Genomic DNA, 27,500 nt, shown 5'->3' with positions numbered 1-27,500 from the left:
GGGGGGGGGGGGGGACGGGCCCCTGGGCCCCCTAGATCCGCCTCTGACCCAATCACCAAGCAATTTTGTGACATAGAATACATTTATATTCTGTGACAAAAATATAAATTTATATTGATACAGTCTAGATAATACAAATATATTATTTTGTGAATATGGCATAGCTGTGGGCCAAGCCAAGCCAATTCTGTGAAAAAGAATATATTTATATTGATACAATCTGAATAATACATGTTTTGTACAAGCAAACAGTGTGACGGAGCATACATTTATATCGATACAATCTTTATAAACATGAAACACATACACACGACACATACACGTATACGCATACACACACACGAACGCACACATACATACACACACACTGATTGTACACACACACACACACACACACACACGTATTTTTATCAGAAAAATATTTTTTTTGGTTGTAAATATAGCAATCCGTTTATATCGGGGGTGGGACTTAGCTCAGTGGTAAAGCGCTCGCCTGATGCGCGGTCGGTCTAAGATCGATCCCTGTCAGTGGACCCATTGGCCTATTTCTCGCTCCAGTCTGTGCACCACGACTGGTATATCAAAGGCCGTGGTATGTGTTATCCTGTCTGTGGGATGGACATATACAATATCCCATGCTACTAATTGAAAAAATGTAGCGGGTTTCCTCTCTACTACTGTCAAAATGACATCCAATAGCCAATTATTAATATATCAATGTGCTCTAGTGGTGTCGTTAAACAAAACAAACAAACCGTTTATATTGTTACAAGCCAGATAATACATTTTGTAAATATAGCAGATCTACTAACAAATGTTTTGACAAAGAATATATTTATAATGAAACAATCTATAAAATTCTTATTTCTTGAATAGTACAGGCATCTACAGACAGCAAATTTCAAATTACGTAATAACTGCTTTGTAAATATAGCAGAAGCAGAATGTATTCATATCCTTTGTAACAGACACTGGACGATGTATAAGTAGATAGGCAACACAGGTTTTGTAAAGACAGCAGGTTGAGAAAATGTTAACATTTGGTGTGTGTATCTGGATAGTACTACAAGCTAATCTCTACGTTTTGTAAATATGGCAAATACAGATACCATCACACTGTGTCTGTGCGGGTGTGTATATTGTCTGTGTGTGTCTATGTATGTGTGTCTGTCTGTGTGATTCACATTTTATAAACAGAGCTGAATATATATTAAGAATTATTGATTTATACTCCTAATAAATGTCTGTTAAAAACATTGAATCCTTTGTTATATATGACTTAGATAAATAAATGTCATTGTGGTGGAGTCTCTCTCTCTCTCTCTCTCTCTCTCTCTCTCTCTCTCTCTCTCTCTCTCTCTTGCCAATTTGAAACAAAGCAATCGACTTAATGGCACAACAAAATAAGGAATATAGTGTTAAGTATTATGTCAAGGCCTCGTGTCTCGACCCTAATACTCTATCGTTCGAGAGCTAGACTGGATAACCGTCCAAATGTCTGGACAAAAGCCGTGGTATGCGTTTTCCTGTCTGTGGGAAAGTGCATATGAAAGATCCCTTGCTGCATTAGAAAAAAATGTAGCGGGTTTCCTCTTATGACTACGAGTCAGAATTACCAAATGTTTGCCGATGATTAATTAATCAATGTGCTCCAGCGGTGTCGTTAAACAAAACAAACAGACCGTCCAAGTGTCCGTCTAGCTCTCGAACAGCAGAGCACTTGGGTAAAGCTATATCCTAACCGGCCGCGCGCGACGCCAGCGATGCGAGCGATTATTTTAGAAATCATTGCTTTGAATTGCTGCATGCCAAAGCTGCATCCTAACCAGCCGCGAGGGACGCGAGCGATTATTTTAGAAATCATTGATTTGAATTGCCAAAGCCTGACAGCACGCGTGCGACGCGACAGATAAATAGGTTGCGTCGCACGCGTCCGGTTAGGATACTGCAATTGAAAGCAATTATTTCTAAAATAATCGCTCGCATCGCTCGCGTCGCTCGCGACTGGTTAGAATACAGCTTAACCGCACGCTTGCGGTTAGGATGCAGCAATTGAAATCAATGGTTTTTAAAAAAGTATTAAGTGTGCTTAAACCTTAAGCGGATAAAAAGACGAAAATAACTTAAAAGGAAAAACAAAATTAGCTAATTGACTAATACGTTTAATTGACCTAATAATCCTCTGATACCAATAAAGATGATAACGTTGTGCACCAGTGTATTTAAAAAAAAATCATTGAACTGAATAGTCCATAAAAATGGGTGAAAAGCCTATTTAGTTGTAAAAAGAAAATACCTAATTATATTTTTAAGACAAGTGGAATTGTTTTTGTTTTTTTTCATACATACATACATACATACATACTTATATAATTATGTTTATTTTGTTACATGTAGTTATTTGTTTTAGTCAGTACCTACACTATCAAAGTTTCGTTGAGGAAACCAACAACAACTACTACAGCAACACTGTAACAGCACCAATAACATAAAAAAAAAATAATAATAATAAAAACAACTAAAAAAAACAACTAACTAAATAAATAAATAAATAAATAACCAAAGGAAGCAAAAAGCAAACCAGGAAAAACGCCCCTCACTTCACGTAGTCCCAAACTAACAGGCTTTGTTTATGACCCAATCTCAAACACAAATCCGGAATTTGACGTATAGCTAGCTGACTTGGTTCAGCGATAACTAAATATTCTTTTGTGCCCTATAAACACTTTCAACTAACTAGGGTCGTACCCGGCGAGCAGGCAATGGGGCTATTGCTATACCCTGACTCCCTCCTACGACTAAAAATATATCCACACCAATAAATCGATATTAAGTTTAAAATTGTAATTTTACACACACACTCACGCACATAAATGTGGGTGGGGTGAGCTGTCGGGATAAGAGTCCGTATAATTTATTATTGTGTACCTTTTAGAGCACCTCCGTTTACTTTAGGCTGGGCACGGCCCTGCTATGTTATAAAAACTTAAGTGTGCGCCATGTTTCTTCCTGGATGGTGAACATTTACAATGTCATGGCGAGAAACAACATGACCTGTCTTTGGATATGTGTTATGCTCTTCTGTGTATGTGTGGCTAAGGAAACGTTATGTAAGTTAATTTCTGGTTTCTGTTTTAACAAATGATACTATGCACATATGATGTCATATCCACCCATGCGTCGCTACGTCTGTCCTATGTTCCAAACGCACGCAGGCACGCAAGCACGTACACGTGGATACGGACCAAAAAAAAAAAATAGACACAGTCAGTATGTCGATCCCAGTTTCAAGTTTGTTTTGTTTAACGACACCACTAGATCAGATTAATTTACTATTGGATGTCAAATATTTGATACCTGATATATTATATGTACTGACAGGACAGCACATACCGCGGCTTTTGAGATACCGGTCGTAGGGCAATCAGGGAATGGATCAACCAAGGGGGTTCGATCATACAGCCCAAGCAGCATCTTAGCCAGTCAGTCAGTCAGTCAGATAGGCATACAAATAAGTCAGTCAGTCGGTCAGTCAGTCAGTCAGTCAGTGAGTCAGTGAGTCAGACAGTCAATCAGACAGACAGTCAGTCAGTGAGTCAGACAGTCAGTCAGTCAGTCAGTCAGTGAGTCAGTCAGTGAGTCAGTCAGTCAGACAAATCTACAAAGACAGTCAGTCAGTCAGTCAGATAGGCATACAAATAGTAAGACTATTAATGTCAGCCAGTCAGTCATTTAGTCACTTAATGAGACAGTCGGTCAGTCATCCACTGTAATCAATCAGTCAGTTATTCACCCAATGAGTCAGTAAGTCAGTCAGTCACTCAAAGAGAGAGGAAAACAGACAAACACGCTGACAGACAGGAAAACAAAACAATACAGTAGAAGAGACCGACAGAGAACAACAGAAATTGTTTTATTTAACGACACCACATTGATGTATGAATCATCGTCTGTTGGAAGTTAAGCATTTGGTCATTCTGACACACAGTTGATAGACAACACACACACACACACTCTCACACACAAACAAACACACACACACACACACACACACACACACACACACACACACACAGCGAGAGAGACACACGCACACACACACACACAGAGAGAGAGAGAGAGAGAGAGAGAGAGAGAGAGAGAGAGAGAGAGCCACACATAAGCACACACACACAGACAGACACACACACACACACACATACACACACACGCATACACAGACAGACACACACATATATATATACACACAGAGAGAGACACACACACACATACAGAGACACAGACACACAGACACACACACACACATATAGACAAACGGAAAAACTTCCATTCGACTCTATAATATATAATGTATAATATATACATTCATATTCATTACATTCAAACTACGTCTTTGTTCACATACTCTCTGGTTGTAAAGCTTCTGACAAAACGTGTCCCCGTTTCGGTTTGTTGAGTAAACACGAACCATACAAATATAGAAGTAGAGCATTAAGTGTACGGGTGGGTAAAAATTTCCCTGCTTGCTGAGAGATAACTATTGGCGTCGTCATGAGATCTGTGGATATACTGGGTAATAGCAGGCGTATTTACACATGTTGCATGCGGAAAATTATGTAAGTTGTTTGCTCGAAAGTGTGTTTGTTTTGTTTAACGACACCACTAGAGTACATTGATTTATTAATCATCGGCTGTTGGATGTCAAACATATGGTCATTTTGAGGCAGTCATAGAGAGGAAACCCGTTACATTTTTTCATTAGTAGAAAGGGATCTTTTATATGCACCATCCCACAGACAGGATAGCCCATACCACGGCCTTTGATATATCAGTCGTTGTGCACTGGCTGGAATGAGAAATAGGTCCACCGACGTGGATTGATCCTAGACTGACTGCGCATCAGACGTGCGCTTTACCACTGGGCTACGTCCCGCCCTTGTTTGGTCTAATTTGGGGTCAGTAAATACTAGTTTTAGCAATATAGTCTGTTTCTGTTAGATATAGACTGTATGGAGGGAAAACAGAGTATTTTAGAACTGAATATAGGTCTGTTACATGACACCGTGGATATGATGTCACTGTGTCACATAAAACTGTGATAATTATTAATGAAAAAAACTCACGCACGCCTGCCCGTCCACCCGCCCACCCGCACGCGCGCGCGTACACTCACACACACACACGCACACACGCACACACGCAGTGACACACATAAGCACAAGCACAATCACAATCACAGACACACACATATAAACGCACGTACGCAAAAAACAAATAAATACACATACACGTGAGCACACACATTACATACGGACACAACCCCATTATATGTCACCCGCATGGACATGCACGCGGACACAACACATACACACATTGAAATATAAACAAAACTAAACAACACAGTAATGCAGTATATTAAAAATTATATCATGAATACAAGCAAGTAAGCAAGTCAGCATTCTTATCTATTATAGGGCGAGACGTAGACCAGTGGTAAAGCGTTCGCTTGATGCGCGGTCGGTTTGGGATCGATCACCGTCAGTGGGCCCATTGGGCTATTTCTCGCTCCAGCCGGTGCACCACGACTGATCCATCCAGGGCCGTGGTTTGTACTATCCTGTCTATGGGATGGTGCATATAAAAGATAACTTGCTGCTAATCGAAAAGAGTAGCCCATGAAGTGGCGACAGCGGGTTTCCTCTCTCAATATATGTGTGGTCCTTAACCATTATGTCTGACGCCATATAACCGTAAATAAAATGTGTTGAGTGCGTCGTTAAATAAACCATTTCGTTCCTTCCTATCTACTATATGGCTGTCACATTAACACGCCATTACTGACTCACTGTCAGTGTAACAGTTAGGAAACGTGAAGTCAGTTATGATGGATTCGTGATAAATGTAATTTCAAGGAACATAGTTTGAAAGTGTTTCCTTGGTCAGTCACTTTGATCCAGAAACTTTGCCGTTGATAATTAAAACTAAGGAAGATGTTTCTGTCCCAACAGAAGAAATAAGGAAATAAACTGTGGCATAACAACATTTATTGAGTACATAATTAACACTATTGGTAAAATAATACTTCAGTGCGCGCCATGTTTCTTCCTGGTTGAACATTTACAATGTCATGGCGAGAAACAACATAAACGGTATTTGGATATGTATTATGCTGTCCTGTGTATCGGAGACTTATGAGATTTTATGTGAGTTAACTTCTGTTTTATTTTTAAACAAATAATAATATGCACTTATTCATCCATCCGTCGCTATGTTCGTCCTATCTTTCAAGTAGGCACGCACGGAAACGGATAGAGGCAGACATATAGTCGGTCAGACAGACAGACAAACACACACACACACACACACACACACACACACACACACACACACACACACAAACACAACAATAAAAAAAACCCAAGCAACTAATTTAAAAAAGAAAAAAGAATTAAAAAAAAGAAAAAAAAGAAAAAGAAGAAGAAGCAAAACCTCTAAGAAGCAGGCGGACAGACAACAGACACACACACACATACGGGTATACCTTTTCCATTCCACTGTATTTAAAATGTTTTCAATTTAATTCTAATCTACTCTAAGTTAATCTTGGGACCAAAATATGTACCACCAGACCAATATTTTTTCATTAGTTGTTGATCCACAGACTTGGGAAATTACCCATATTGTTGTAAGTGCATTAAGTGCGTTTTTGGAGCAATAGCGCTTAAGTGCCGTTTTGTAATAAACGTTATTTTCCATATGTTATGTTGCTTATTAACATCTCAAAATCGCTGTCAATGCTCAACAGGACATGGACAACAAATTCCCATTCCAACTTTTATCAGTTTTAACAAACAAACGGAATTATTTCACTTTATTATAAAACGACACACATACATTTAAATTTTAAAAAAAGTTCTAATCTACTCTAACTTAATCTTGTGGCCAAAATATGTACCACCAGACCAAAATTGGCATATTTCTTTCATTAGTTTGTCGATCCACAGACTTGGGAAATTACCCATATTGTTGTAAGTACGTTAAGTGCGTTTTTGGAGCAATAACGCTAAAGTGCCATTTTGTAATAAACTTCATTTTACATATGTTATGTTGCTTATTAACATCTCAAAATCACTGTCAATGCTCTTCTGCGGTATTCTGTTTACAAAGTCAAGTGGTATTGTGCAAACAATGATAAGTAGTGAAGATCGTAAAAGTAAGGAAATAATTAGTAGAAGTAAGGGAATAAGTAGTAGTAGTAGTAGTAGTAGTAATAGTAGTAGTAGTAATAGTAGTAGTAATAGTAGTAATAGTAGTAGTAATAGTAGTAATAGTAGTAGTAATAGTAATAGTAGTAGTAGTAATGGTAATAGTAATAGTAGTAGTAATAGTAGTAGTAATAGCAGTACTAATAGTAGTAGTAGTAGTAGTAGTAGCAGTAGTAGTAGTGGTAGTAGTAGTGGCAGTGGCAGTGGCAGTGGCAGTAGCAGTAGCAGTAGCAGTAGCAGTAGCAGTAATAGTAGTAGTAGTAGTAGTAGTAGTAGTAGTATTAATAGTAGTAGTAGTAGTAGTAGTAGTAGCAGCAGTAGGAGTGGTAGTAGTAGTAGTAGTAGTAACAGTAATAGTAGTAGTAGCAGTAGGAGTGGCAGTGGTAGCAGTAGTAGTAGTATTGGTAGTAGTAATAGCAGCAGCAGCAGCAGCAGTAGTAGTAGTAGTAGTAGCACCAGCAGCAGCAGCAGCAGCAGTAGCAGTAGTAGTAGTAGTAGTAGTAGTAATAGCAGTAGTAGTAGTAGTAGTAGTAGTGGTAGCAGCAGTAGCAGTAGTAGTAGTAACATCAGTAGTAGCAGTAGTAGTAGCAGCAGTAGTAGTAGTAGTAGTAGTAGTAGTAGCAGTAGTAGTAGCAGTAGGAGTGGTAGTGGTAGTGGTAGTGGTAGTGGTAGTAGTAGTAGTAGTAGTAGTAGTAGTAGTAGTAGTAGTAGTAGTAACAGCAGTAGTAGCAGTAGTAGCAGTAGTAGTAGTAGTAGTAGTAGTAGCAGCAGTAGCAGTAGCAGTAGCAGTAGTAGTAGTAGTAATAGCAGTAGGAGTGGTAGTAATAGTAGTAGTAGTACTAGTAGCAGCAGCAGCAGCAGCAGCAGCAGTAGTAGTAGTAGTAGTAGTAGTATTAGTAGAAATGGGAGTGGTAGTGGTAGTAGTAGTAGTAGTAGTATCAGTAGCAGTAGTAGCAGTAGCAGTGGTAGTGGTAGTGGTAATGGTAGTGGTAGTAGTAGTAGTAGTAGCAGCAGCAGCAGCAGCAGTAGCAGTAGCAGTAGTAGTAGTAGTAATAGTAGTAGTAGTAGTAGTAGTAGTAATAGTAGTAGTAGTAACACGAGTAGTGGTAGCAGTAATAATAGTAGTTAGTGATTTTCCTAGAAATAATGTACGGCATGGTACACTAAACACCTTTGGGACATTTTTACCATTTTCAGGACATTTTTTTCATGAAAGACCAACAAAAATGTAATCAAAATAAGTGGTTATGGTGGTTATAGTAATGGCATTAATAGGAGTAGTAGTAGCAGAAGTAGTAGTAGGAATCAGGAAGCCTTACGAAGACAGATGTTTTATTGAATTAAAATTTCAATGTTTTTTCTAAATTCTATTTGCTCAGCTCCTTGGAGAAACATTACTTGGGATTCTCTCAAATATGAATATAAATTCACTAACGCAATGGATTGGTGGACGGCCGCAAATTCTGGATGTGACGACGTTGGTGTACTTCTTGTACGAGGTCATATTTCACAAAGACTTAAAAGGAAAATGGTGACACGTCAAAGATACTGGGTTGGTGCTCTGGAAGTTTATACGCCATGGAAATGGACAGGTAATAACTTATAAGAACTGAAATAGTTGCCTAACCAGTCGCCAGCACCTTGTTTAGTTAGCGGGTATTATGTAAAGGGTTCTGGGTTTTATTGCGGTTATTTCCAGGTATAAATACAGGAAAGGTTTTATGTCCATGTCGTAATTTTATATAAACACTAAAATGATAGCCTATATTGTGACGACCCTGGATTAGAGGGTGTCCTTGTAAATGGCCATAACCACTAACTATGAAGGGAAAAGATCACCAACAAGATTAAAATTCAACAATATTTATTTAACAATAACCTCAAATTACATTCGCAGTTGAACTGTATGTTCACTGATTCATTTAGTAATAAAATTCACATAAATAATTGAATAAACATGGCTAAGTTACTTTCAGGCTTTGAAATATACCACAATTCTTAAATTACTTTAAAAGACTGAGTCTTATTCACCTGAAACAGGTAAGTTGCTTAATAATAATTATTCCTAATATACTAAGTCTCCAACGTTATGATATACACAAACTTAATTTTGGACCAAGAACATCAATATCAGCAAGAATATACACTTTAAATACTTTGTCTGGGTACACAGACCTACTCCCACTACATGGGCATCTCTCTAACTCAATCCCTCTATATAATATGCCTTAAACTTTGCCACATAAAAACCACAACACCCGGGGCATACACCTCTTCTGTGTAATGGGTGCTGTCTATCTCCCTAAATTCTATGAATAATAAATACCGAAAATAATACCCTTTAATGTTTATTAATTATCTAATCATTAAGGTTGTGAGTTTGGTCTCTACAAGTTATCCCAATAACATACACATGTAAAACCCGTATATTTTAGTATTCTGTTAATAAACCCAACCCACCTATCGGGGCGAACGTCTGACCGAAACTGACAAATCATTGCGGGATTCGTATTTATACCCCCGCCAAAACCCAGCAATACTGGTTAATATCCAACACTGCAGAATTATGCATTCCGCAAAACGGGGTAAAATCCAGCAGTGCGGGGTACAATCCTGCATTGCAGAATTTGTAAATCCCGCAGTGCGGGTTAGAAAACCAATGACGTCATTTACTACTGGCTAACGTCATTAGGCCCTACAGGCCTTTATACCTTAATTACTATGCTATAATGGGAACGAAATAAATACAATTAAGCATATATACACAAATAAATATAAGTTCCATATCCATTCCGAATTAGATATAAGTTACATTAGTAATATCTGAAATTACTAATATTTACCTAACTCACACAGTGTGACAGACGTCAAAAATAGCATTGACAAAAACCCGGAAGTAACTCAAAAAATCCAGAACGAGGCTCGTACAAAAGCATGGCTTCGATCTTTTTACATTTGCGGCTGTATAAAAATGCCAATTTAACAACTTAATAACACTTGATAAGGTAAGTTATCTGTGACTACTGATAATATAAACACTAATGATTAAGTGTATAAATGTTATACGATAAACAAGGCCTTGTTTTATTGACCCGGCGCATAGAATTGCGCTGTTCAATGTAAACAAATATAGACTACGATGCACGTTGGCGCTAAAACAAAACGAACTTGAATTATAGCTTAATAATTTATAGAAAATAATTTACTGGCAATATCGTAATCCCGGATTCTCACATTACCCTCTGCTTAAACGTTTAAGCGTCCTCGCAAACGCACATAACTTGAAATAATTCATCTATCATTAAAAGAGCCAACTGTGCACTTCATTTAGAATATCACACCTTGCATCAAAATTCAGTCTATATTTGTGGATAATACATTCCATATGCCCTAATTCACTGATATTATTATATGCATAATATACATTATGTATCTCTCTTTATATTACAGATCAACCACAATCTTGACAAAAATTGACCAAAAAAATTGACGGAAAACAGATGGTTGAAATTAATTGTGAACAGTAAAAAAAAAAAATTAACTGCCGATTGCCATCTCTGGTCATGCTCGTCACCTCGTTGGTCGTTCGGGCATCCTGACCTCCTGGCATCCTTCCCATCCTTTTCTACTCAATTCTTCCGCCCTTCCATGCCTCTCTGATATCTTATCTTTAACTTACATACATAACTGCACATTAAAAACATTTCTTTTATGATAGTCCGTTATTTCTTTGTCTTATAATACTTATAATAATAATAATTAATTGGAGACATGAAAATATATCAACATTTTGTGATGAAAGAATATTCTTGTTTTAAACCATATCTGCTACATAACTAACTATACAATTGGTAATGATACTGATGTTACGTCCGCTGTGGCCGCTCGTGCCTCCAATGTCGTCTGTCGTCGATGTCCCTCTCTCTCTGTTCTCCTTTCCCCAGTCTCTTCTTCCATTCAGTTCTCTCACTCCGGTCTCTCTGTTCTCTCTCTCCTTCTCTGTAACTCTCCTTTCTCTCTCCGTCTCTCTTCTCTGCCTCTCCATCTCTCTCTCTCTCTCTCTCTGTCTCTCTTCTCTCTCTCTCTCTTCTTTCCTCTCGCTCCTCTTTCACCAGCTCGTTCTGTTGCCTAATTGCAGCTGTTAGGTCGTCGATGGCTTTAGCAAATATTATCATTTGCTCCCTGTTATCCCTGACTATTTCCACGACCGCCTGTGTCAATTTTACCATTTGATCTCTACAGCTATCTGATGAAGCAGAAGACTCGGGAGATCTCGACCGTGACCTTGACCGTGACCTCGACTGGGACCTGGAATGTCTTTTCTGAGTTTCCTCGACAGCTGGTGGAATAATCGCTGAAGGTGGCTCCTGGATCTCCGCTGGGGAGTTTAAAAAGCTCCATAATGACAAGTTGTCTGGCATAGCTTCGACCACTGTCACTTCAGTTGCTGAAGGTTCCGATGTTGTGGTGGTGACTGGTGCTGCTGTTGGGACACATATGGCCGTCACTGGCTGAGGTGCTGGCAATGGTTGGACAGCTTTAGAAACAGTGTTGTTTTTAAATCGTTGACCTGCCCTTTGTTGCCACAGACTATTGGACTCATCAGCTGACAACCGCTCCATGTCGAGGCCATCTGCTACTATATACGGACAAGTAGATTCCTTCAAGTGGATTGCCTCATCCACCTCTTCTCCACTTTCCTCCGCTCTTCTCACCCTGTCTATGTGGTCTTTGTACGCAGACACATGCGTTGCCAGCTGCTCCAACTTCATGCATCTAAAGGTGCATAAGGTACAAAAATATGGTGATTGGTCAAGAGGTAGATGCATCTTGTAGATGTGGGAAATTACTTTTCCCCTCTCTCCCACGAAGTCATCTCCCTTTAAACATCGATACGCCCTTCCTCTCTTTGGTGGCAACTTGACTTGAGCCTGCATGACTAAATAATTTCCTGTAATTTAAGAAGTAAAAGGAAAAAAAAACCTGTTAATTAAATACGTGCGTACCTCTAACTAATTGTGTATGCGACTTATGTTACCAACATGCATTCCAACATGTATTCGGCACATCACTATTTTAGACTTTTAAGCACCTTACTTATCCACCTGGGCCTGTATTCACTGGTGAATGGCTTCAGCTTATTGTGGTGTATTACTTTCTGCCTACCTTCAGCATCGAACTGAACTATGTAATCGAGTGCATTCAGTCTTTTAACCACAACTGCTGGACCGCTGTAAGGCATTTGGAGTTTTGGGCATACTCCCTCTCTTCTGTGCTCATGAAGATACCATACTAGGTCTCCTTGGCTATACCGATGAAGACTTTGTTTTATATCATATGTTTCTTTTTGCCTCTTGGCTGACGCTTTCAAATGCTCTCTGGCTATCTCATGCGCCTTTTGCATGTTTCTTTTCAGCATTTCTACATATTGGCCATATGATGACACAGTTTCACCGATGAGTGAGGTACCACTGCCGAATGCTATTTCCGCTGGGATTCTCACTTCACGTCCCAACATCAAGAGATTGGGTGTTAGGCCTGTGCTCTCGTGTGGGGTTGATCTATATGCAGCTGCTAAACAACCTAAGTGCAGATCCCAATCCGTTTGTTCACCCTGCAGATATGCTCGTATCATCCGGACCAGAGTTTTGTTGAAATTTTCTGTCTGTCCATTACAGCGGGGATTACGTGGCGATGTTCTCGTCTTCCTAACTTCTAGCAGTTTACAAAGTTCTTTGAATATAGCACTTTCATAATTTCCCCCCTGGTCGCTATGTAAATCCAGAGGGTACCCGTATCTAGAAATAACTTCGTTGAGTATCATCCTAGCCGCGGTTTCTGCACTTTGGTCTGGTACTGCGAAAACTTCAACCCACTTGGTGAAGCTATCAGTTACAACTAAAATGTATCTGTTTCCTCTTGGAGTCCTAGGTAATGGTCCCAGGAAATCCGTAGCAATCCGATCTAGCGGGGCTCCCACTTGCATATTTCCTAATGGGGCTCTCGGTGTCCTGTTAGGTGGCTTATTGGCCCCACAAGTCTCACACTGCAAAATCCAGTTGTTCACATCTTCTCGCACTTTAAACCAATAATAACGAGCGAGAAGTTTCCCTTTGGTCTTTTTCCTGCCCAAATGACCAGACATTATCCCATTGTGCATCTGATACAAAATCTCCTTCCTCATATCTCTTGGCACAATATACTGTAACCTCTCTGTACAGTCTTTGTCACTATATTTCCGGAACAGCATTCCCTGTTTCATTACCAAGCTGTCCCAATACACCAAATAGTGTCTGCTAGCAGGGCTGGCTGTACAAGCCTCGTGACCAGTAGGTCGTCTCCCTTGCTCCATCCACTCAATAATGGGTTTCAAATCCGCATCGCTCAGTTGCTTACGTCGCAACTCACTTGAACCCATAATCTGCATCCACGGAAACCAGTTATTCCTCAGTTCTCTTTCCTCCCTTGTAGAAACTCTTCTACAGAACTCTTCAACTCTGTGTGTTGGGTAGCGTAAATAGTTCATCAGCCAACCAGTTGCTTTCACTGCTAACCCTCTGCTTAGCTTGAACATATCCCGTTTCTTCATAAGCTTCTTGTACACATACTCGAGTCCTTTTCTCGAGCCCACATACCATTCTCCCACGTTTTTCTGTGACAGGGGTTACACTACTGGTATGACCTGGAACAAAAACGCTAATCATGCATAAAATCATGATTACCAATGGAGATATCAACTTTCGCAGATACCATTTCGGGTTTTTCATTACCCCGGCTCCACGATCGAAGTAAACACTCTGTCGTATTTTTAGTGAAGATGACAAAGTACTCTGCATGTCATCAGCCCTCTTTTGACACTTTTTACAGGGACCACATTTCAATTGTTCTGTTAACCCTGCCTCAGCACAATCACAATCATCGTGATTCGGATATCTCGACATACTATCTGCATTGCCATGGTGAGCTCCACTGCGAAATTCTATTTTATAGTCGTAGGCAGATAGTATTTCTATCCAACGGGCTATCCGTCCCTTTGGTTCTTTGAAGTTCATCAACCATTTAAGAGCTTGATGATCAGATCGAATTACAAACTCTTTCCCCCTAACAAATAGTGGTGAAAGTATTCTACAAAATACCTAACTGCCAACAATTCTCTATCTGTGACACAATAATTTCTTTCTGATTTGCACAGTGTTCGGCTAGCATAAGCTATTACTTTTTCTTGATTATTTTGAACTTGGGATAGCACTGCGCCTATTGCAACATCTGATGCATCGGTATCCAATATGAATTTACCGTCACCAGCAGGGCTCGACATTATGTCAGGACTTGTAAGTGCTCCTTTCAATGTATTAAAAGCTATTTGACACTTCTCTGTCCAAATTAAACTGCTATCATCTTTAGTGAGATCGAACAGTGGTTTGGCGATTTTGGAAAAATCTTTGATAAAACGACGGTAATAAGAACAGATACCGAGGTATTGTTTCACTTCCTTCGCGTTACTAGGTTCTTTCCATTGAAGAATCTTGGCAACGTTATTTGGGTCTGGCTTCACCCCATCTGCAGAGACTTTGTGCCCCAGAAATGTGACTTCTGATTTCAGCAACATGCATTTTTCAGGTTTTAATTTCAAGTTGGCTGCTCGAAGTCGGCTCAGTACTAACTTCAACCTTCTTAGATTTTCCCATTCATCAGCAGCTGGTATTACACAATCATCCACATACAACATACAGCATGACCACTGCAATCCCTTCAGCGCCAACTCCATGACTCTCTGGAATGTTGCACCTGCTGTTTTTAGACCCATTGGCATTGTGACAAATTCAAACAACCCGTGTTTGCTGATAAAAGCTGTCTTTGGAATATCTTCTTCTCTGAGTGGTATTTGATAGTAGCCTGCAGTTAAATCTAATGTACTAAATACTTTACAACCTGCCACCGTATCTAAACATTCTGCAATCTTCGGCAAAGGAAAAGCATCTGCTTCAGTCAGTGTATTCAGTCTTCTATAATCAATGCAAGTACGGACTTCTCCAGACTTTTTCCGCACCAGGACCAATGGTGAACTCCAAGGGGAACTACTCTCGCGTATAACACCTTGTAACTTAAGCTTATCGATGGCTTTCTTTTCTTCATGTGCATATGCCAGGGGTACTCGGCGAGGTGGTTGCTTCACTGGTCTCGATTCACCTGTACGAATAGTGTGTTCCGCTAAGTTTGTTCTACCGAGGTCATTATCGTCTTTGGAAAATGCGTCTGTATATTCTATTAGCAGTTTTGCAAGTTCTGCACGAACATCTATTTCTTTTCCTTCAATGGAATCAAAGTACAATTTCATCAAGTGCTCTGGGATTCCTTTTTCTAAATCTCTTTTCTGTTTATTTTCAGTTTCCGAAGTGTTGATCTTTTCACTTGACTCTTTGCCTATCAAAAGTTTATTTCTACTTGAGATTGTTGTATTTTCAGAGATATTTCTGTATGTTATCCTGCGAACTCGTTTAGTATTGCCGACCTCATTCATGTTTTCCATTTCCAGAACTGTTTCGCTAACTGCATCGGATGAAATTTCTTCCGCTGTTCCAATGATTGTGTCTTGTTTGATTGAAACATAGGTATAGAAAGGATTCATCACTCTGATTTTGACGGTGGAATCACGATTTAAATCGGCAAGGCTAGTTGCTAATACAACGTTGTGATTTTCATTAAAATTTTGAGTTGGCTCAATTATAACTTCACATGTCTTTTTGCTATCATCAATTTCAGTTCGATCCACCAATGCATCAATAATTCTTTCTGTCATTGGTTCAATGATGAAGTGATCTGCTGCTCGTACTTTTCTCACACCAGTGTTCTCTGATCGGACACATGAAATTTCTTCGCCACTCAGTACAATTTTATTTTGACTCAGGATTATATCTGCTGGTTTTCCACCTATGCCTTTTAGTATATCCATACCAATCAAAGCATCATCAGCAATGTCTGCGATCACAACACACCTATGCAGTATGAGTGGACCTAGCTGTATCTTCAAAGTACACTTTCCGTAATTGCGCAGTGACTCCCCACCAGCATGTGTAAGTTTAATTGTCTTCCCTAAGTGCGGCCTCATTGCAGGATCTATTCTGTCAAATATTCTCTTTGATATTAATGTTTTGTCTGCCCCTGTATCAATGATAAACTTGACTTTTATGTCTTGGACACTGCCCTCAACTTGAATATCCCATGGTGTAGGTGTTTCTCGCCGAATTGTTACATTATCTTTTGGGTCTATTTTCTCGAGAACCAACTTTCGACCCCTTGAGTTGGTCCATTGTAGTTTAAAGCATTTGTTTCGTCACCTGCCTCGCCTGCTACTTTAATGTTCTTGATGTGTTCGCTGTTTGTTCGATCTCTGTGCGGACAATTTCTAATGAAATGTGATATTTCACCACAATGATAACATCCATTTTGTCTTGTTTGTCGTCTCCTCCATCCTTCATCGTGGAATTGAGACTTCTGGTTAAAATGTTTCTTATATCCCTGACTTCCATGTTCTTTTGTGCATCTATTTAATTCATATTGCAAAGCTTGGATATCCCTCTTCATTTGTTGCATTTCTTCATTCTCGCTTTTGTATTCATGTTCTTTCTGGGTTGTTTTGCTCATATCTAACTCTGCTGGCTTTGTAATTAATCTATTTTTATTTGAAATTCCGGTTCGAGCAATTCGATTTTCTAAATCATCTGAATTTGCCTCTTCCTCACTTAAGTCTGACTTGTCATGCATCCGCATAACCTGGTTATATCTGTATTCTCTATTTTTGTGCTCTTTAGACCCTGGTTTCATTTCTTGAAAATTTACCATCTCGAAGACTGCTTCGTCAATATCGGTGGGTTCCTTCACGTACTCAACATGAAACCGTGCTTTCTCGTCATCAACTCCATCAAGAAATTTTCTGACAAGATCTTCTGCCCTTGTCTCAGAGTCTCGCCTTGGATAGGCTTTGTCGTAGAGCCGTTTCAGTTCTGCTGCATATTCTTCTACCTTTTCTCCAGATTTCTGCCGGCGTCGACTGAACTGTGTCTTAAAACTCTTTGAGGTCTCAATAGCTCTGAAGCGGTTGTTTAGTTCGCGGCATAAATCTTTATAGTTTTCTCCTCTTGTCCTGGGGTAATTGTCCAAAAACAAAATCGCCAGCTTGACCTTGTAACCGTGGTAGCATTTCGTCAAGTCTTCTATTATTCGACCAATTCTGTCGTGTTGCAATCTCTTGAAATCGATTGAACCAAACATTCCAAGCTTCACGACCTGAAAACGGTGGTAATTTGGAGTAAGAACCTCTTGCTTCGGGGGTAATTCTAGGTGTATTTGTTTCAGATTCTGATTCGATGTCTGATTCATGTTCATTGACGAGAAATGATCCGTGTCGCCTGTGCCCTGGGTGTGTTCTTTGTTCACCAACTGCGCTTGCAAGCTGCGAAACAGTTTCTTGCATTGTTCTCATCTGATTCATCAGTAGATCCATATCTCTATGTTGATGTGACTGCCAGTTCGAGCTACATCCATTCTGTGTGTCATCTCGAATACCTTGTGACATCCTTGGAGAAGTATCTATCATACTGAATGTATTCTCATTAATGTCAGATACTCCATCATCTCTTGTATTGCCAGACTGCGACACATCTCGATTACATTGCTCTGATTCAATACACAATGAACCCGAATTCATGGGGCACACTTTTTGGGACTTTGACCTTGTCATTATATTATTATCTTTAAGAGACATTGCTACTTTAATACTGACTTATTTTCCCCAATGTATTTAAGTCTCGTTACTACAATGTTCCTTTGCCTTCAAGAAAATAATGCAAATACTCAGGAAGAATGACCATTTACAATTAAAATTATTTTAAAACCTGAGGTTCGAATCGCTGGATGTGACAATTAAAAAAATTAATTTAACACATCCCACTTCTGACACCAGAAAATGTGACGACCCTGGATTAGAGGGTGTCCTTGTAAATGGCCATAACCACTAACTATGAAGGCAAAAGATCACCAACAAGATTAAAATTCAACAATATTTATTTAACAATAACCTCAAATTACATTCGCAGTTGAACTGTATGTTCACTGATTCATTTAGTAATAAAATTCACATAAATAATTGAATAAACATGGCTAAGTTACTTTCAGGCTTTGAAATATACCACAATTCTTAAATTACTTTAAAAGACTGAGTCTTATTCACCTGAAACAGGTAAGTTGCTTAATAATAATTATTCCTAATATACTAAGTCTCCAACGTTATGATATACACAAACTTAATTTTGGACCAAGAACATCAATATCAGCAAGAATATACACTTTAAATACTTTGTCTGGGTACACAGACCTACTCCCACTACATGGGCATCTCTCTAACTCAATCCCTCTATATAATATGCCTTAAACTTTGCCACATAAAAACCACAACACCCGGGGCATACACCTCTTCTGTGTAATGGGTGCTGTCTATCTCCCTAAATTCTATGAATAATAAATACCGAAAATAATACCCTTTAATGTTTATTAATTATCTAATCATTAAGGTTGTGAGTTTGGTCTCTACAAGTTATCCCAATAACATACACATGTAAAACCCGTATAATTTAGTATTCTGTTAATAAACCCAACCCACCTATCGGGGCGAACGTCTGACCGAAACTGACAAATCATTGCGGGATTCGTATTTATACCCCCGCCAAAACCCAGCAATACTGGTTAATATCCAACACTGCAGAATTATGCATTCCGCAAAACGGGGTAAAATCCAGCAGTGCGGGGTACAATCCTGCATTGCAGAATTTGTAAATCCCGCAGTGCGGGTTAGAAAACCAATGACGTCATTTACTACTGGCTAACGTCATTAGGCCCTACAGGCCTTTATACCTTAATTACTATGCTATAATGGGAACGAAATAAATACAATTAAGCATATATACACAAATAAATATAAGTTCCATATCCATTCCGAATTAGATATAAGTTACATTAGTAATATCTGAAATTACTAATATTTACCTAACTCACACAGTGTGACAGACGTCAAAAATAGCATTGACAAAAACCCGGAAGTAACTCAAAAAATCCAGAACGAGGCTCGTACAAAAGCATGGCTTCGATCTTTTTACATTTGCGGCTGTATAAAAATGCCAATTTAACAACTTAATAACACTTGATAAGGTAAGTTATCTGTGACTACTGATAATATAAACACTAATGATTAAGTGTATAAATGTTATACGATAAACAAGGCCTTGTTTTATTGACCCGGCGCATAGAATTGCGCTGTTCAATGTAAACAAATATAGACTACGATGCACGTTGGCGCTAAAACAAAACGAACTTGAATTATAGCTTAATAATTTATAGAAAATAATTTACTGGCAATATCGTAATCCCGGATTCTCACAATATATAACAGGGACGGGTGTGATCACCTAAAAAACCATTTGGTACTAAAATGTTGAGAGACGCGTTTTCAGGATAATTTAGTGATGTTTTACTATTTTTTTGTTTGGAACATTTTGTGTGATAAATGTTTTGAATTTTATCAGTCATATCTGTATAATATTATACAGACCGTGCTAAAGAAATTAAATAAGAATAATTATCATCCATTAAAGGCTTTTGTAAGAGATATTGCTGGCACTATAATTTGCAATATCTCCTGCGATATTCTTCCATGAGATATCGCTTCTTATAATCTTGATTCGTCAAATTATAATCACAAGACAATATTTTGTTACGTCACTGTGTATGTTTCAGCGCTAAACCTATCATTAGTGACGTCACGCCACTGTTGTTCTGCTAGTTAACAAGTCTACCGCTGCCAAATATAGTGACATTCAGCCCACATTACTGACATTGTTTACAACTGTCGCAAATGTAAAGAATGATAATATAAGATAAAAAGAATACCTCCATCGTGTCTTATGATATCATAATTTATCAGCACTCGTTGATAAAAGTATAAAAATCATCGGCAAGCCTCGGATTTCATACTTTTATCAACTCATGCTGATACATTATCATATCACAAGACACTCGGGAGAATCCACTATTACCCAAACAAATTGTTCCTATTTGATTTGAAACTGATGAAAGATTCACACATTTTCCGAATCAGTTGATTATAACGGCTGAGTCAGTGATAACAGTGTGAATACCTGAAAGTGAATCCAGCGCTTTGCTGCATTATTACGTTCTTCTGGGTTTTCTGGGTTTGATCATACTTATTTGTGTGCTTATATCCAATTATGGTTCAAGTACGCGGTCTTGGGTACACACCTCAGCTATCTGGGATGTCTGTCCACAACAGAGGGTTAGTTATTAGTGGTTAGTGAGAGAAAAAAGGGTGTAGTGGTGTAGTCACCTACCCACTGAGTCGCTAAAACTCGCTCTGGGTGGGAGCCAGTACCGGGCTGCGAACGCTGTACCTACCAGGCTTTAGTCCGATGGCTTAACCACTACTATGGTTTTCTTTGTGTGTGTATGCGTTTTTATATATGTGACGGGCTTATTATCTCAATCTCGAATGCCAGTCTACCACTTACCTAACCAACGTATGTTATTGGGTTATTTCTCGTTCTAGCCAGTGCACTACGACACGACTGGTATATGAAAGGTCGTGGTATGTGCTGTTCCGTCTGTGGGATGGTGCATATAAAATATCCCTTGCTGCTAATCGAAAAGTGTAGCCCATGAAGTGGCTACAATATATATATATTCTAATAAACTGTTATGTTTCAGAGGATAACACCACACTATTAACGCTAAAGGGATCACTGGACGTTTCGCTTATCACAGATTGGGATTATACATTAGACGCCAATGAACCGTATCTCTGTTACGAGACATGCGATGGAGGACCAGTTGGTTTACAGGTGATTGAAATTAATTAATTACGATTGTATTAATGTAATGAAAAGAAAAGTAACACTGATAAACTAAAAGATGTGTCCATATTGTTTTTGCTAATGTTGATGATGATGTTGAAAATGATTACAGCATTAAACTAAACAAGAACAGAGCAACTCTTTCTGTTATTTGAATCAAATAATAATAATGATAATGACAAGTGCAAAGGATGTAAATAACTTTTAGTCAAAAATATTTTTTGACGATATATAAAAAATAGAATGATATATTTGTGTCCGTTAGATACCACTTATTTTACAACTGGTTGTTGAAAAACGTATCAAACTCGCTTTCACTCGTTAAATACATTTTAAAACAACTCGTAAAATAAGTGGTATCTAACGGCCACTCATGTATTATTCTCTATTTAATTACTTCTCTTCCTACCCATATATCTCCCTTTATTTCTTCAACACTATTTTGTGTGTACGTCCATGGATGTATTTGTGCATGTATGTGTGTGTGTGTGTGTGTGTGTGTGTTCATACATATATCATATCCTGTATAATTGTGTCTTTATCTATTTAGGTACATTTGTTTACGTGCCTTTATCCACACAGTGGTAAAGCGCTCGCTCGATACTCAATGGGCTATTTCTCGTTCCAGCCAGTGCACCACGACTGGTATATCAAAGGCCGTGGTATGTACTATCCTGTCTGTGGGATGGTGCATATAAAAGATCCCTTGCTGCTAATCGAAAAGAGTAGCCCATGAAATGGCGACAGCGGGTTTCCTCTCTCAATATCTGTGTGGTCCTCAACCATGTGTCCGACGCCATATAACCGTAAATAGAATGTGTTGAGTGCGTCGTTAAATAAAACATTTCTTTCTTTCTTTCTATCCATACATACTTCAGACACACTATTATTTTTCAGGTTTTGTGTTTTAGTAATAGATATATCTCTATTTTTTTCCAGGGACAATATTGCTATTGTTTAGACGAAACGGTCAATGTCTCCACGCATGTTAAAGAAATTCGATGTCCCGGGTCATTTAACCAGTACTGTGGAAGTGAATTGAAAGTGTCAGTCTATGATATTGGTATGCCTTCCAGTAGTTTAATTAAATGTTAATTAGCCCGAGTACAAACATTTGGACGGTTATGATCGCTCTCTCAGCCAGAGGTAACTCTATAGACAAAACACGGAATTGCTGCCTACCATGGGGTAGGCAAATATTCCCACTCTAATACAAGAATAACTCTATGTTTGGCGATAAATACACACTACAGGAAGAAATCCGACAACACCCCGTTTCAATAATATTCCGGTTAAATACGTAGGTGCTTACGGGTTTCTTCCTGTAGTGAGCGTATTAGTGGTTATTAATATTGTGAAAAATTTGTTATCGGCGAACTCGAAAATAATCAATGTAATGAGCGTCCAACCTAGGGTTATTTCATTTCATTCCATTTAAAATTATATTCGTGCTTATATTCAATTAAGGTTCAAGCACGCTGCCCTGTGCACACTCCTCGGCGATCTGGGCTGTATGTCTAAAGAAAGAAATGTTTTATTTAACGACGCACTCAACACATTTTATTTACGGTTATATGGCGTCAGACATATGGTTAAGGACCACACAGATATTGAGAGGAAACCCGCTGTCGCCACTTCATGGGCTACTCTTTTCGATTAGCAGCAAGGGATCTTTTATATGCACCATCCCACAGACAGGATAGCGTATACCACGGCCTTTGATATACCAGTCGTGGTGCACTGGCTGGAGAGAGAAATAGCCCAATGGGCCCACTGACGGGGATCAATCCCAAACCGACCGCGCATCAAGCGAACACTTTTCCACTGGGCTACGTCTCGCCCTCGGGCTGCCTGTCCAGGACAGAGGGTTAGTTGTCAATTGTTAGTAGTTAGTGAGAGAGAAGAGGTTGTAGTGGTCTTACACCTACCCTTTGAGTCGTTAACGCTTGCTCTGAGTGGAAGCCGGTACCGGGCTGCGAACCCTGTACCTACCAGCCTTATGTTCGATGGCTTAATCACGACGCCACCGAGGCCGGTAGGGTTATTGTATTCGCTCAACTTCGACGTTGCTGACAAAGACAACTGGACCCGATGGCTACATCCTCGACCAAAAGATTCTATCAGATCTCAGTTATGAATCACTATAACCTCTGACGGATGAACTGGGGATCGCAGCCAGCAGACGATTTCAAGACACTGTAGGTAGTAGTAAATCAAACGAATTCCGGCTAGGTAAAAGTTCGAGGCGTACCCAACTTTTGATATGGTATTAGTCAATGCCATAAGTCCTGTGATCGGTGATAAATGTGAGTGTGTTGGTTGTAAAAAAAAACAATTTCATCTGGGCAAAACAATTAATGCAATTTTATTTCATCTAGTACCACTATGTCAAGTAGCTTTATACTTGAAACATGGATGGGGTAACTGTAAAAAAAGGTACTAAAATTTTGTGCCAAACTAGGTAGTCATAGACACTACCCGTTATCTCTTGATCCTCAATATTTTCTGATTCACTTTAATGGTGAAACTTCAGAGCAGAAACAAATGCCCTTCTTCAAGCCACCAGAATCATCAATTTGGAGAATCCACTTCCATCACATGTTGTGTTCCTGACAGATTGCGAACCCCTCACTCGGAGCATACAGTCATCTAAAGAAAGCCTAGTAATAGCAGTTCAACAGGGACTGGCTGACCTTTCTCTACACATGCAAGATGTAGTCCAGTGGGTTCCAGCACATTGTGGTATTGCAGGGAATGAACATGCTGACAGGCTGGCAAAGGAGGGAAGCATAATGGAACAGCCAAACCATCCAATCTCCTTCAGAGAGACAAAAACAATAATTAAGAGAAAGTTCCGATGCACCCACGCTACAACCAAAGATCCAATCCATCATCTGAAGAGATACCAAAAGACAACCATTTTCAGGCTAAGAACCGGTCACTGCCATCTCAGATCCCATATTATGTACCGCCTGAAACTGGCAGACACTAATGAATTTCCATGTAAAACAGGACCACAGTCCCCAGAGCACATCCTGTAATTCTGCCCCCTCTACGATGAAACCAGGATAAAGCACTGGCCGAACGGAGCAACAATTGGCTGTCAAGCTGTGGGTTTCCAAAGAAGACTTGACAGAGACAGCGTTTTTTATCTCCACAACCAAATCTAAAGCATGATCAACTATAGCTTGAACGGACAAGAAAGAAGAAGGTGAGAGGTGGTAGTATTTATATCCATGGTGTTTATGCCAATTGATATGCTGCAGGTAGGAGTTTTAGCCACATGTTACTATTGTCGTCTATGGGATTTTATTTGGCGGTATATACTTTACAAGAGGACACCCTTCTTTGAACAAGAACGGATTATCAGCGTGCTCACATGACATGTTTCAATGACTGAGTCTTGTCTGCTTAGTTCTGGTAGATAACTTGATAAAATCTGCTCTGTATCTGTGAAACAGCATCAATTCTGCTGTGTTCATTTCTTAGAGAGAGGGCACTTACATGTTTTTTTTTATACATAAGGTATGATTCATGAACATATAGTATTCTTCATGCAAATAGCGTATGCCTGATGGACATAGAGAATACTTGATATACGTAGCTTATGGTTGATGTACATAACATTTACATGATGCATAGCGTATGTTTAATGTGTATACTGTATGCACAAATCTTATCCTTGATGTAGATAACGTATCATATACTTTATAAACATTGCATATATAGTTTTGTGCACATAGCGTATACGTGAGGTACATAGCGTATGCTTGATGTACATAACGTGAGAAAGTCGTTTTCTGTTGAAAAAGACAGTTTTTTTTGCAAAACTTCACTTTAATGGAAATGCATAATATCTGAAAATTTCAAAAGTCCATTGATATATAAATACTGTAATAAAGCTGAACTATTTATGCTATGTGATGACACAGACTACTGTAGAAATGCCAAAAAATTATTTTTTACCATTATTCTCCATGTCAAGAATGATTTAAATAAATCTCATATATATATATATATATATATATATATATATATATATATATATATATATAGTCGAACCTGGTCTAACGGCCATCTGTACATAACGGTCACCTGCCTATAACGGCCACTATAACCCCCAATGCATTTCCTTCCTTATTTGACCTATACATAACGGTCACCTGTCCATAACGGCCAGCGGTCACTATTTTTCACCCAAAATCACAGGTTGAACCTGCTATAACGGTCACAAGGTGATCGTCGTAAAAACGTTTTTTGATTTATTTTTTTATGTCTTTACTTTTTCAATCATCTTAAAAATTATAAATTAAATGTGTTTATTTCGCCATGTATGTAGCTTTGGGTTTATTTTCTGTCAAAGTAAAGTTCCATTGTAATTCTCTGATCGTAATTGAAAAACAAACGGGCACTCAATAACTTCCTTGACACGCAGTTACTGGTTGTGTAATTCGATTGGTTCTCAGCATCCTCATTGAATAGTAGACGACTTCCCATTGGCTGTACATAATGTAATCTGTATGTATGGTCACTCTATTGAGTCTCGAGAAACCAAACGAATGAGGTATTATGTTAGGTGTTTCCTTGTTTCTAGCCAGACATGATTGGTAAAAAAAACATGAATAGCTGAAGGCGGCGGTCATTGCAGATGTCCCGTGTTCGGATTTTTAAAGCGACTTCTGATCTTATTCAGCTGTAATTAACGGTAATACTCCACTGAAGAATTAGTGGTGACATGAAACAAACAAACGAGTCAAACATGCCACATGGGTAATAACCTTAAATTACACAAAATATCTTCTGCAAGTCAATGTTAGCGTTTGCGAAATATATTAACGAATACATTTGTATGCAAAATGTCACCGAAAAATATACTACTTTAACGTTAGAACAGAATACCGACGTTATTAACAAATCTGAGAAAGGCAATTAAGTGCGCGAAAGATCGCCGATCATTTTGGTGTAGGACGTTTTCAGATTAATTCTATTTTAAAAAGGAAAGCTGATGTTCTGGCCGATTTTGACAATAATGTTTTAGCCAAAAGAAAAAGGCACAAGAAAGTAACAGGCAATGATGACATAAACAAGCTAGTGTGGGAATGGTTTTAAAATGCGACATCTTTTTTTATGACAGTTGCGATATTCTTTAATATATGGGTTCTAATTTTGAACTTGTATATAAGGGTCACCTCTCTATAACGGCCACTTTTGTCACGCCCCTTGGGTGGCCGTTATATACAGGTTTGACTGTATATATATATATATATATATATATATATATATATATATATAGAGAGAGAGAGAGAGAGAGAGAGAGACTTTATGAAAACTATAAATACATGTGTATATTAACTATTTTGAACAGGCTCGTCTGATGCGAATTTGATGTACAATTTTACACTTTTCATTTTCTTTACAGAATCTGAACAAAAAAACCCAACTTTGTTTCCGACTTCAGAACCGTATCTCTGTCATCACAAGACTAAATCTAAAGGGCATATCACGATTTCAATATTTGAATCTTTCAAGAGAAATCCTATCATTTATAATATAATATTGGAATCGGACATTGACTTTAAATTTCATTAAAAATCCCAACATTTACCTTTATTTAATTTTGACACCGGTTTAAATGTTTTGTAATACAATGAAAATATGTATATCATGCTTTACTTGATTGCGTTGGTTTTACAGATATACCAGGACGCGTTTCATTCACTCCTAGCACCGATGCCAACTGTGGTTACGTATACTATTACTATGGATACGATGGCAACATGTTAGGCCTGAGTTTGGGTGATTGTAATACACGAAAATATTATGCATGCCCAGGTAGGTACCTTCGTGCACTCTTATTTAAATTAAATATAAAATGAACTCGACGTATGTCCCCTTTAGAAGATATACTAAACGAATACCAAAGCTTCATTTATATATATACGCTATCCTGTTTGTGGAAAAGCGCATATAAAACATATTTTGCTGCCAAGTGGTATCGTCGTCATCATCATCATCATCACCATCATCATCACCATCAACACCATTATTATTATTAACATCACCATCATCATCACCATCAGCATCATTATTATTATTATTATTATTATTATTATTATTAATAACGTTTCTGTTTATTGTTATTACTGCTTGGAAATTATATATATGTATATATATATAGAGGTTATTACCCTCGTGTTTTTCGGTATCGTCAATATCATATTAGGAATAAAAATTGTATTATGCGAGCCTTTGGCGAGCATAATACATTATTTTTATTCCTAATATATGATATTGACGATACCGAAATACACGAACG

General features: G+C 38.5%; 1 protein-coding gene across 3 annotated transcripts in view; it reads left to right on the top strand.

Annotated features, from left to right (window-relative positions):
* The window catches only part of LOC121385675, a 69,460-nt gene that overhangs the window by 28,160 nt on the left and 13,800 nt on the right, over nt 1-27,500 (top strand). Inside the window, exons 1-5 of one of the 3 annotated variants that reach the window (XM_041516443.1) lie at nt 2,986-3,110; nt 8,645-8,857; nt 21,039-21,172; nt 22,124-22,247; nt 26,879-27,016. In XM_041516443.1, the coding sequence (XP_041372377.1) occupies nt 3,014-3,110; nt 8,645-8,857; nt 21,039-21,172; nt 22,124-22,247; nt 26,879-27,016 (706 nt within the window). In that variant the 5' untranslated portion in view covers nt 2,986-3,013. Of the gene's footprint in view, nt 1-2,985; nt 3,111-4,500; nt 4,617-8,644; nt 8,858-21,038; nt 21,173-22,123; nt 22,248-26,878; nt 27,017-27,500 lie in introns of those variants that run through there. The other 2 variants (XM_041516445.1, XM_041516444.1) reach the window with 2 other exon arrangements.

This window comes from Gigantopelta aegis, chromosome 11 (genome assembly GCF_016097555.1).
Source record: "Gigantopelta aegis isolate Gae_Host chromosome 11, Gae_host_genome, whole genome shotgun sequence".
NCBI lineage: Eukaryota > Metazoa > Mollusca > Gastropoda > Neomphalida > Peltospiridae > Gigantopelta > Gigantopelta aegis.
This window is presented reverse-complemented; position numbering and strand designations above follow the sequence as displayed.